Source organism: Carcharodon carcharias, chromosome 11 (assembly GCF_017639515.1).
Source record: "Carcharodon carcharias isolate sCarCar2 chromosome 11, sCarCar2.pri, whole genome shotgun sequence".
NCBI lineage: Eukaryota > Metazoa > Chordata > Chondrichthyes > Lamniformes > Lamnidae > Carcharodon > Carcharodon carcharias.
Genome location: NC_054477.1, coordinates 47,520,541 through 47,533,843, shown reverse-complemented (window position 1 = coordinate 47,533,843; position 13,303 = coordinate 47,520,541). Strand labels below are relative to the sequence as shown.

General features: G+C 41.6%; 1 protein-coding gene across 2 annotated transcripts in view; it reads left to right on the top strand.

Moving 5' to 3' along the window:
- pan3 (poly(A) specific ribonuclease subunit PAN3) overlaps window positions 1–13,303 on the top strand; it is a 203,791-nt gene that overhangs the window by 157,631 nt on the left and 32,857 nt on the right. For both annotated transcript variants that reach the window (XM_041198817.1, XM_041198815.1), the window contains 2 exons: window positions 1,920–2,059; window positions 8,873–9,002. In XM_041198817.1, the coding sequence (XP_041054751.1) occupies window positions 1,920–2,059; window positions 8,873–9,002 (270 nt within the window). The remainder of the gene's footprint in view (window positions 1–1,919; window positions 2,060–8,872; window positions 9,003–13,303) is intronic.

Genomic DNA, 13,303 nt, shown 5'->3' with positions numbered 1-13,303 from the left:
TATGCAATAGTGACTATGTGGTAATATTGTGGCTGACTAATAACTTCCCTCTGAAATGGTGTAGCAAACCACGCAGTTCAAGAGCAATTAAGGATGGGCAACAAATAATGCCATTGCCAGTGATGTCCACATACATCCCATGAAAGAATAAAGAAAAATAGTAGTAAACTGGATTTGATTTGAAATTTGATACTATATGGGCAAGCACTTTTAATCAGCAGTGGGAGAAGTACATTTCATCACAACCTGTAACTTCCTTGCCTAGCATAATCCCTCATCATTGCCATTAAGCCAGGGACCAACTCTGGTTCAATGAGGAGTGTATGCCACGAGCAGCATCAGGAATACCTAAAGATGAGGTGTCAACCTAATAAGTTACAATACAGGAGTGCATGCATGCTAAACAGCAGAAGCAGCGTGCTAGAGACATAGTAAAGCAACCCAAAAGCCAGTGGATCAAATTAAAGCTCTACAGTCTTGCCAAATCCAGTCATGAATGGTGATGGACAATTAAGCATTTATTGAGAGAAAGAGATTCCATTAAGGCTCCCCTCCCCCTCTGATGGCAGAGCCCAGAGCATCAGTGCTAAAGACAAAGGCTGAAACATTGGCAACCATCTTCAGCCAAAAGTGCTAAGTGGAAGATCCATCTAGGCCTCCTCTTGAGGCCCCCATCATCACAGAAGGCTGTCCTGACCCAGTGCAATTCACTCCACATATATCAACAAGGACTGAGCGCACTGACCGATCCAAGGCTATGGGCCCTGACAGCACCTCTTAAAACTGCAACTTCCTCTATCTAGACAGACAAGGGCAGCAAGTGCATGGGAGGACTGCCAATTGCAAATTTCCCTTTAAGTTACACACCATTCTGGCTTGGAACTCTATCACTTTTCCTTCATTGCTGGATAAAAATCTGGGATTGTCTACCTAACAACACTATGGGAGTACCTTCACTACACTGATCACAGAGGTTCATCACCTTCTCCAGTGAATTAGGGACTGGTAATGAATTCTGACTTGGTCAGCATGCCCAAATCCCATAAATGAATTAAAATATATGTTAAAAGTTTAATACATCAAAAGGTACATATTCACTTTTTGATAATATGATTCAGTATTGAAAGTTTGGGATGGAGAAATTTGGATGGGAATTGGTACCCTGTACTTTTACCTCTGGGTTCTATTGAGTTTACTTGAGTTCAAAACCAATCCAAGCAGGTAGTATTTTTTAAAAAGAATCTAAATGTGCACAAGCAATTCTGACTAATGAGAACAGGAGATATTGAAAATACTCAGCAGCCCTGGCAGCATCTATGGAAATGAATGGAGCATTTCCAGCATTTTCTGTTCTTATTTCAGATTTCCAGCATCCATAATATTTTTGTTTTTATCCAAAAATAATGAAGCATGCCCCGACAAAATTTGGCCTATTATTTTTTTTGGAAAAATGACCATTGATTGTAAGTGATGTTTAGTGCCTTGGCTGTATGTTGCTTCAGAATGAAGACATTTCTTCTGGATGTAAACCCAAGTTGCATTCTTGTAAGCTGGTACAATGACAGCAGTCCAGAATGAGAACAACGTGCAAAAGAACCTTTTCTGGATTCAAAAATAACTTAATTATCTTTGAGTCATTACATTAACCATGCATTCATGGCTGTTTAGCAGGAGGTAGACCCTGTTGCGAACAGCAAATTTGAATACAGGAAGAAGCAGCTCCCTAATCAGTCGATCCATGAGTAAAGAAATAGTTTGAATTTCATATATGCAGGTGAAAACCCATGTGAGGCTTTTTTTTTAATAAACAAGGTTATTTAAACAGCATGCATGGGCACATAAACCAATGTTTTTGTAGTGAACTTGATATTGATCATTATGATTACTTTCAATTCCCAATTTGTGTTTTCTTGTACCAGCAAGCCGATCTGATCTCTCTAGGAAAAGTTGTTTTGGCCTTAGCTTGCAACTCTGTGGCTGGAATCCAGCGTGAGAATTTACAAAAGGCTATGGAGCTGGTGTCCCTCAATTATTCTTCAGACCTGAAAAACTTAATCCTGTAAGTTATTTCGTAAAGCTGTTCCTTAATTAGTGTAAGTTTCTATTTTGATTGAAATATTCTAAGCTGCGGTTATATGTTCTGCCAGCAGCATGTTTTCTTCCTGTGTTAGCACCTGTCAGCCATGGCTCAGTCGGCAGAACTCTGAGTCAGAAGCGTGTGGCCCCACTCTTGAGACTGAGCACAAAAATCTGGGCTGACACTTCAGTGTGGTGCTGAGAGAGTGTTGCACTGTTAGAGATGCCATTTTTTTGGAAGAGACATTAAACCGAGGCCCCATTTCCTCTCTCAGGTAAATGTAAAAGATCTCATGGCATTATTTTGAAGAAGAGCATGGGAGTTAGCCTCAGTGTCCAGGCCAATATTTATCTTTCAATCAACATGACAAAAACAGAGTAGCTGGTCATTAACATATTGCTGTTTGTGGGAGCTTGCATTGCAAAGTTGGTTGCTGTATTTCCTACATTACAGCAGTAACGACATTTCTAAAGGACTTTATTGGCTGTGAAGTGTTTTGGATGCCCTGAGGTCATAAAAGGTGCTATACAAAATGTAAGTCTTTTATTGGCTCCATTCTTTAACAGGTGAAGGAGAAAAATGTTCCTACGGTTACAGAAAAAATTAGTCGCTGGAGCAAGAATAACTTGGAAAATTGAGATAATCTCTTTTACTTAAAGGGCTGATCAGTTTGTTACTCAGCAATCTAAAAATATTAGCTTCTGTTCAGTTTGAGAGCTTAAGTCAATGCTTAGTAAATGAGTGCTTTTTATTTTTGAGCAACATGATTTTTATTTTATTTTGTTCCCTTTCTATTGTGTATTTGGTAATTAGTTCAAAGGAACCATTCCTTTTGTTTTAGTTTAAATGCAGATTCTTCATTTAATCAGCCACTACATACAAACTGGGAATTCCCTCCTTGCCATTGAAGGATCTGCAATATTTTCCCAATTTAAATTTCACACTTCCGTTCAGATCTTCCAGTTCTGCTGGCCGTATGGCCAGAATTTTATTAGAAGGAAGGTATTGCCGCTGCTAGGACTGAAAGTGGAACCTGAGTCATGCAGATGGATGGCATTTTACCAATGACGGTTTGGACCGCTGTTCATTTGAGGACAATGGCCCAATTTCCAGAACCGCTGGCTCACTCAAAGGGCCGGCAATACAGCAGCCTTGGCGACACCACCAATTGAGATGGCCACTCCTTAGGGAACTGGAAGAAGAGGACAACTCCATGTTGAGGCACCATTGTAGGCAAGGTCAGGTTTTTCTTACCATGCTGTGGCCAGGCAGGCTGACAATTGGGGGCAGGGGTGAACCCTCCAGTGGTGGTGCCAATGCTGCCATAGAAAAGTTACAGCACAGAAGGAGGCCATTCGGTCCATCTTGTCCATACCAGCCCGAGGACACCCAGGTGCCCTTTCTATTCCCACCTTCCTGCACCCGGCCCATAGCCCTGCAGCTTACCACTTAAGTTGCAGATCCAGGTACTACTTAAAAGAGTTTAGAGTTTCTGCCTCTACCACCAACTCAGGCAGCAAATTCCAGACACCCACTAACCTCTGCGTAAAAAAGTTCTTCCTCATGTCCCCCCTACACCTTCTGCCACTTATCTTGAATCTATGTTAACTGGTTCTAGAATTCTCCATCAAGGGAAACAATTTTATCCTGTCCACTCTATCTATTTCCCTCATAATTTTGTGCACCTCAATCAAGTCACCTCTCAGCCTTCTTTGTTCTAAGGAAAATAACCCCAACCTATCCAATCTCTCCTCATAGCTATGCTTTTCTATCCCTGGCAACATTCTTGTAAACCTCCTCTGCACTCTCTTCAGTGCTATTATGTCCTTCCTGTAATGTGGTGACCAGAACTGTACACAATACTCCAGTTGTGGTTTCACCAGTGTTTTATATAATTCCAACATTATATCCTTACTTTTATATTCTTTACCTCTGCCAATGAAGGAGAGCGTTCCATATGCTGCCTTTACAACCTTGTCTACTTGAACTGCTGCCTTCAGGGACCTGTGTACTTGTACGCCAAGATCTCTCTCACTTCATCTACCCCTCTTATTATATTCCCATTTATTTTGTAATCCCTGTAACTGTTTGACCTCCCTAAATGTATGACCTCACACTTCTCTATGTTAAAATCCATCTGCCACTTTACCGCCCAATCCACCAACCCATCTATATCGTTTTAGAGACTATGGCTATCCTCTACACTATCCACTACTTGGCCGATCTTTGTGTCATCTGCAAATTTCCCAATCGTGCCCTCCCACGTTCAAGTCCAAATCGTTAATATATAACACAAACAGCAAGGGTCCCAACACCGAGCCCTGTGGAACACCACTTGAGACAACTTTCCATTCGCAAGGGCATCCATCGACCATTACCCTTTGTTTCCTGTTACAAAGCCAACCTTTTATCCAGTTTGCCACATTACCCTGAATCCCATGGGCTTTTACTTTCCTGACCAATCTGCCATGTGGGACCTTGTCAAATGCCTTGCTAAAATCCTTGTACACAACATCCACTGCATTGTCTTCATCAACCCTTCTTGTCACTTCCTCAGAATTCGCTCAAATTTGTGAGGCAAGACCTTCCTTTAACAAATCCATGCTGACCATCCCTGACTAGTCCATGCCTTTCCACATGATAGTTAATCCTATCTCTCAGGATTGATTCTACTAATTTGCTCACCACCGATGTAAGACTAACTGGCCTATAATTGTTTGGCATTTCCTTTGATCCCTTTTTAAACAATGGAACTACGTTTGCATTTCTCCAGCCCTCCGGTACCTCCCCTGTATCTAGTGAAGATTGGAAAATCATCCTCAGAGCATCTCCTCTCTGACTTCCTTCAGCAGCCTCAGAAACAATCCACCTGGCCCTGGTGACTCATCAACTTTCAAGGATTTCAACCCTTCGAGCACTCTCTTGATGACTATCCCGTCCAATATCTCGCAGTGTTCCTCCTGGACTACTATATCTACATCTTCCCTTTCCTTTGTAAACACGGAGACAAAATATTCATTCAAAACCCTTCCCACAGCCTTTGCATTTACACACAAGTTTCCATCTTCATCTCTGATAGGTCCCACTTTTTCCTTAACTAACCTTTTGGCATTAATGTATTGGTAAAACATCTTTGGGTTGTCTTTAACTTTGCTTGCTAATCTTTTTTCATGCCCTCTGTTTGATTTCCTTATTTCCTTTTTTACTTGGTCCCTGCACTTCCTATATTCGTCTAGGCTATCTGTAGTGATTCTTTCTTTGTGCCTCTCATATGCTTTCTTTTTCTGTTTGATCTTCCCCTTTATTCCTCTAGAAAACGATGGGGGGGGGGTCTAGATTTGGCAGTACCACTCTTATTTTTGTAAGGGACATGACTACTTTGTACAAAAGGTGGTCATTGCTGCCAGGGTACCATCATGGGCCATGGAGGGATGCACATCATCTGGGAATTTGCTGGGAGGCCACCAGGGTTTATCTGACTGCCTCCCGGTGGCAGCCCCTCCTGATGCCAGTAAAATGCCAGCGAGTTTGGGTAGTAGCTCTTAATTAGCTGCCTGCCTTCAGTTGGTAGGCATCCATGCTGCTAGGTTCCCACCTTGAGGATATCCCACGGCAGCAGGAAAGACATTGAGCTCCGCTTCCGATGTCTTTCTCTGCTATTTTACAATGGTCCTGCCTCCTAGCCCTAAGACTAATTTCTGAACAAATCATAGATAATTTTGTTCCAGCAATTAATTTTGGGTCTGTGAATGAAAATTAAAGACAAAGTTTTTTTTTAATGACTCTTTTCGTCTTAGAATTTGTTTTCAGTATCTCAGCCCCCATCTCACTGTTTTCTTGTCATTTTTTGAGGGGGGGCTTTGATGGTTTGAAACTCTCATTGCAACTGATCAGCTCCAGTTCTCTTTGAAAGAATGTGCCATGTATGTTCTGGAGGATGATTTCAATTTTGCAAATATCTTGCGTGGTCATGGGTCCCTGGAAAAGCAATCTATTGTAATGTTTCAATTTTTTCTTTATAGTGCTCGGTTAGTTTTACATTTTAGCAATCTTTCCATTTTTATAGTTAAAAGGAATATATAAGATGCGAGTTGACTGAACTAAATAATTAAATCTAAAATTCTAAAAATGTAGAAGTATTAATTGACTAGGTCTCAGTCTTATGAAGTGATTTGTCCATGATTCAGTTTTTCTTATGCTTTTGCTTGCTTTCTGAAATTTAGCAATGAATAAGGTCAATCTGAATATTGTATCAGTTCCTTGAACTAGATGGAAGAAAAGAAACCTTGACCTAATAAAGTTTAATCTGTTCCAGATGTTTTCTTAGGCTCGTTTAAATACTTATTCATTTACTCATGTAATATCACGTAGATTTAACCCATAAAAATATTTAATTTCATCTTTTAGAATAGGAGTATTTACAAAGTATGTATTCATAAGGACATTCCTCCGTAGAATTTAATCCTTTCTTAATGGTGCAATGATATAGTTTATCTTTTAAAATAAATCACCAGCACTAAGTTATACTCTATTCAAGAGAGAGTCTTTAAATTAGTAAAAACTGGAATTTACAACTAGGAAGGGGGTAGCTTGAATCAGCCACTAGATCCAAAGAGCATCATCTAAGCTGATTCATAGATTTAGTATAAATAAATGTAAAAGCCTAGTTCAGCCTCAGCTGGATTATTTTATCCAATTCTGAATACCACACTTTAGGAAGGGTGTGGAGACTTTGGAGATGGTACAGAAGAAATTGACTAGAATAGTTCCAAGCATGAGGGATTATAGTTGAGTGGGTAGACTGAAGGAAGTGGAGGAGTTGTTCTTAGAGCAGAAAAGGCTAAGCGGCGTTTAAAGTCATTTTGATAGCGTGATTAAAGGAAAATTGTTTCCAGTGGCTAAAGAGTTAATAACGAGAGGACACTGATTTAAGGCAATTGGTTTAAAAACAAGAGACATGGAAATTTTTTATGCAGTGAGTAGTTCAGATTTGCTTGATAGGGTGGTGAATACAGATTCAATAGTAGCTTTTAAAAGGAAATTGGATAAATGCTTGAAGGAGGAAAAAATTGCAGGGATATGAGGAAAAAGCAGGGGAGTAGGACCAACTGACTTGCTCTTTGAAAGAGTCACGCCAGACACCATAGGCTAAGTGGCCTCTTGTTCTCTGCTATTCTATGATTCTATACTAAGTAGCAACATATTGTCTGCCTTGCTTGGTATTGCTGATTTCATTTTTCTTTTCTTTCATTGATGGATTGGTGAAAGGTCTGCACATATCAAGCCACAGCTCTGTAGGGGATCCAACTAGGGGTGTAAGTAAGCTTTAGGACTTGTAGATCACAGCTCAGTGTTCAACACTCCCAGCCATACATGATGTCTGCTGCTTCAGCCCCACACACAATTCCCTTCTCTACCATATCTCTCAACCCTCACTCCTGTTGCCTCCTCTACCCATTCACACCACATCCTCATTCTCTGTATCCATACACCTTACACTCACTTCCCCATGCTCACACCTCTTATCTGCTTGCTCCTATTGCTTCCCCTTTGCTCACAACTCTGGATCCTTTTCCTATGATTATCCCTTCCAAGCCCCAGTTTCTCCCTTACTCCCATGCACCTAGCCCTCCTCTTGCTCTCTCTGTTATGCACTTTGCCCTATCTTTCACCAAAATCCTGAAAATTCCATACCTCTGTTATCACCCTGAACCCAAAGGTGGTTTCCAAGTTTTAAGCTGCAAAACCAGCTTTAAAGAGCAAATTGCTAGATTCATGACTTAGTGTCAGGACATCAGTGCAGAATCAGGAGACCATAGAACTAGCAACTGCGTGCATTAGCATATATTGGGCACAAGTGGATGACCTACAATCCAATGTACAAGGCCTGAGAGCCAGAAGTGAGGAGATGTGGGTGGGGTCAGTACAGTTGGGCCGTGGGCTGTGTCATGGTCCACTATAGCAGGACGTGGCCTGACAAGCATCAAGAACAGTGAAAGTGGGCAAAAAGACTCAATGAGACAAAAAACAGGCAGCAAGAGAGGACCTTTGAGCATCCAAAGGCAGAGAATGATAAACAGGGGGAAAGCAGATGGTGAAAGTAAAGTTAGTTGCGCATTACAAATTCTTTAGGACCCTGGCACCAAGGGTATTTGTATCTTTACAAACCACCCACCCCCCCAACCTGACCTATTAAGGCACAACCACATAGTAAAATACATGTAGAAATTGACCCGTGCAATGTTTGCAAACTACCTTAGCAATATACTATGCTCAAATGAAAGTCACGTGGAGGAGGCTACATTTGAGTACAGTGCCTGTGTTTAACCAATCGCTGGTGCGACTGAGTTTTTAGAGGCCTGAAAGACAAGTAAGTTGGTTGGTAAATAAACTTTACAGGGTAGAAGGAACTGTCAGTGTGACAGTGCAATCATGAAACTGGAAATAAGTGTGAAACAGAGAATGGTTCAGATTCAATATGATCAACATACTGAAGATTTATGTAGGAAATTTTGCTCTGAAAATAGGCATTATAACCACAAAGCATGCAAACTTAGTTCTGAGAAATGAGGGTACTCAAAAGAAACAATCATTTCCAGTTCCAAAGTTTGTTTTTAGCAAGATGGCCAGACCTTTCCTCACCAGATACACTTATTGCTGATGGGAAACTTTTTGGAAAATAATTGACAGTTACTGGCAAAGAGAAGAAAGTGGGGGAAGAAGTTGTTAAGAAGTGTGACGTATACAGTAGATCAAAATATAAAATTTTAATTTATTCTTAAACCTTTAATCTAGGTATTTGCTGACTGACCAAAACCGGCTACGCAGTGTAAATGATATTATGCCGATGATTGGTGCACGTTTTTACACGCAATTGGATGCTGCACAGATGAGAAATGATGTGATAGAAGATGATCTGATGAAGGTAAAAATGGAATACTAGGTTACATGTGCACAGATTAGGAATAAGGTGCCAGTACCAGTCTAGAAATACTGATTTTCTTTGAAAACATAGATTGTAAATGTTCTTGCATGGAGGTGTTTAACACTTTTTATTGCTGTTTGCAAGTAATGCCACTAAAACATTTTAACTTTTTTACCTTCTATATACCATATTAAAGCAAACTCGTACAATCAGGAAATTATATAGAGTTTTGGCCCAAACCTTCAGTCTCCAGATCGTTGGAGATGGGACGGATTGTTGGTAGATGCGTATCAGGACCCCCGCATTCACTGTAATTGCCCAAGAAGTTTAAACATCCTATGGACTGATTTGTGCTGCCAGGGCCCTCTGCAAAAGCCTCTGATCCTAAACTCAGGGCGGAGACTTGGGCAAGAGTGCAGGACTTAACTGTATAATTACCCTGAAAATGTTACATAGTTTAATACCTGGTCTAACTCGGTGATCAGCCAGTGTGACTAACTGAGTTACCTTCCCACCACCCCGCCAAGCCTAACCAACCATCGATCCAACTACCGCCTCGACCCTACCCAACTACTACCTCCCCACCCCGATCCCACCCTGACTACCCACTCACTCACTGACCTACCCACTTCAGTGACCTACCCATCTCACCCACTCACCCATTCACTAATGGCTAGCAATTAATTAGTCACTCACTCACTTACTGAAAGACTTGGACCTTCAAGCACTCACTTGAATATGGCAGCTACTGTTGTGAAAAGGGGTGTCCTTCCTTTCTTCTGTCAGTCCTTGCGCTAGACGATCTTTGGTGATGTCTATGCTCACTCTTTGATACGTTAGCCGGGATCAGAAGTCCTGGCTGAAAAATCATAAAAGGGTCAGGTCGCAGAAATCTTCACAGATATCACCAATACGCTCAGCATTGATGCTGACCAGAAAATCTGGTCCTTTATCCCTTTAAGTGACTTGGGCTGAAACCTGTCTGACTTTCCCCACATATGCTCCTGCATTAATAGTGCACATCTAATATCAGGAAAGCAGACATTTCTCAACAGACAATTTAAAATTAATGCTGAGTTCCAGATTCAAAATCTGTTCCAGTAATTTTTTTCCCCCATATCTAGTAACCATTTATTTTTTCTTTTATTCTTTCATGGGATGTAGGCGTTACTGGCTAAGCCAGCATTTATTGCCCATGCCTAAGTGTCTTTGAGAAGGCGGTGGTGAGCTACCTTCTTAACCGCTGCAGTTACTGTGGTGTAGGTGTAGTTAGGGAGGGAGTTCCAGGATTTTGACCCAGTGACAGTGAAGGAACAGCGATATATTTCCAAGTCAGGATGGTGAATGGCTTGGAGGGGAACTTTCAGTTGGTGGTAATCCCATGTGTCTTCTGCCCTTGTCCTTCTAGATGGTAGTGATCATGGGTTTGGAAGGTGCTATTGAAGGAGGCTTGGTGAGTTCCTGCAGTGCATCTTGTAAATGGTACACGTTGCTGCCACTGTGTGTCAGTGGTGGAGGGAGTGAATGTTTGTTGATCGGGTGCCAATCAAATCAACTGCTTTGTCCAGGACGGTGTCAAGCTTCTTAAGTGCTGTTGAGCTGCACTCATCCAGGCAAGTGGGGAGTATTCCATCATGCTCCTGACTTGTGCCTTGTAAATGGTGCACAGTCTTTGGGGAGTCAGGAGGTGAGTTACTTGCAGCATGATTCCTAGCCTCTGACCTGCTTTTGTAGTCACGTATTTATATGGCTAGTTCAGTTCAGTTTCTGATCAATAATTACCAGGATGTTGAAAGTGATTCAACGATGTTAATGCCATTGAGTGTCAAGGGGCAATGCTTAGATTCTCTCTTGTTGGAGATGGTGTCATAATGGCAGATCAGAGCCCGAATTACTTATGGCCATACTGAACTTGTAAGTAAGAGATGTGTTTTTTTAAAAAGGACCTACAAGCAAAAGCTGACTGTAAAGTAACCACTTGCTGGAAAATTCCCATGTGGATTACGCTTGACCAACTAGTCCAGAGAGTGGAATGTCGCACCTGAAAAGGTGTCAAAGCCCCTTCAGACAGACACTTCAGAGGAAAAAATGCAATGCAAAAACTGAACTGTAATCTCCTGTAGTGGCAGCGATATTGAAGGCTGATTACCACCTCAGCAGAAACCATTTCCTGTGAGTTATATCCCAGACTATGGAGATGATGTGAGTTGAAAAGAAAGCAGATCTGGGTGAAAGACCTGTTTGTTTTTTCCCTTCCAGGAATACACAAGAAAACGGGTTAAAAAACCACCTGCAACCCTAATTTTGTGTGCTAGTTTTGGTGTTCCAGGCCTGGTGTCCGAGTGTGTGCTGTGAAGGTCACAGCTGAGGAAGATCAACTAGGTATCCCTGCGCTTGCAGGTAAAAAAAAAAATCCTCTCTCTCTGATTGCTGGAAGCAAGTCAGAGGTCAGCAAAGCCACAGTCGAATAGGAAACAGGACAACTCCTTTCAGTTAAGCTGCAGAACTAAGAATCTCCAAACCAGTGGCTGAATTGCCAAAGTCAGCTCTACCGGAATCATCCAACTTAACGGCCACAACGTTTCATCATCTATCCCTCAAGGATCAGCCAAGGACTGATTCGTAGATCTTTTTAACTTTTATTTCTGGGCTCACTTCTCATTTTTAATCTGTGTGTACGTGTTGCATTTTGATTTTTTTTTTCGCGTTTTAGTAACTAATAAACTCTTTCTTTAACTTAAGAAAGTCTGGTTAAATTGGCTCCTTTTAAAATGTAAATTTTCAGAAAGCTTTTGATAAAGTCCCAGATAAGAGGTTAGTGTGCAAAATTAAAGCACATAGGATTGGGGGTAATATATTGGCATGGATTGAGAATTGGTTCGCAGATAGGAATCAGAGTAGGAATAAATGGGTCCTTTTCGGAATGAGTGGTGACTAGTGGGGTACCACAGGGATCAGTACTTGGGCTCAGCTATTCAAAATATATATCAATGATTTGGATGAGGGAACCAAATGTAATATTTTCAAGTTTGCTGATGACACAAAATTAAGTGGGAATGTGAGTGGCGAGAAGGACGTCAAGAAACTTCGAGGCGATTTCGACAAGTTGAGTGAGTGGAAAAATACATGACAGATGCAATATAATGTGGATAAGTCTGAAGTTTATCCATTTTTGTAGGAAAAACAGAATGACAAGAGTATTATTTAAATGACGATAGATTGGGAAGCGTTGATGTACAAAGGGACTTGGGTGTCCTTGTACTGGAAGCAAGCATGCAGGAGCAGCAAGCTGTTAAGGCAAATAGTATGCTGGCCTTCATTGCAGGGGCACTTGAGTACAGGAGCAAGGTTGTCTAACTGCAGCTATACAGGGCCTTGGTGAGATCACACCTGGAGTATTGTGTGCAGTTTTGGTTTCCTTACCTAAGAAAGGATATGCTTGCCATAGAGGGAGCGCAGCGAAGGTTCACCAGACTGATTCCTGGGATGGCAGGATTGTTGTACGAAGAGAGATTGAGCCGTATTCACCAGAGTTTAGAAGAATGAGAGGGGATCTCATTGAAACATATAAAGTTCTGACAGTGCAGGACAGACTGGATGCAGGGATGATGTTTCATTTGGCTGGGGGGTGCGTCTAGACCAAGGGGGTCACAATCTCAGGATATGGGGTAGGCAATTCGGGACTGAGATGAGGAGAAGCTTCTTCACTCAGAGGTTGGTGAACCTGTGGAATTCTCTACCACAGAAGGCTGTGGAGGCCAAGTCACTGAATATACTTAAGAAGGAAATAGATTTCTAGGCTCTAAGGGCATTGAGGGTGAGATTGGGAGTGTGGCATTGAGATAAAGGATCAGCCATGATCATATTGATTGGCGGAGCAGGCTTAAAGGGCTGAATCTACTATTTTTCTATGTTTCTAAATGTATTTGGACTGGAAAAGGGTATCCACGAGGGAAGGGATCCTTTTTAAATTAATCTTGTTGCGACCAATGGATGGGGTTGAATAAAGAAGGGGAACTAGTTTATCCCTCATCACCTGGTAGCATTACAAATTGGGGTACCTCACCCAGGATCATAACAAATTGGGGGAACCTTGCCCGGGGACTGGTTGTAACAATGGTCATTGCCTGGCAGTTGTGTGGCATGAATGTTACTTGCCACTTGTGATCAGATATTTCTCATATATCTCAATTTTTGGCTCTTTACGGGCTAGGCAAGTGTTGGAAGCTCTCCCACAATGAAAATCTTGATCATAACAGTGCTTCTATTGAACGAGTCCTGGTGATTTAAATTCACGATGG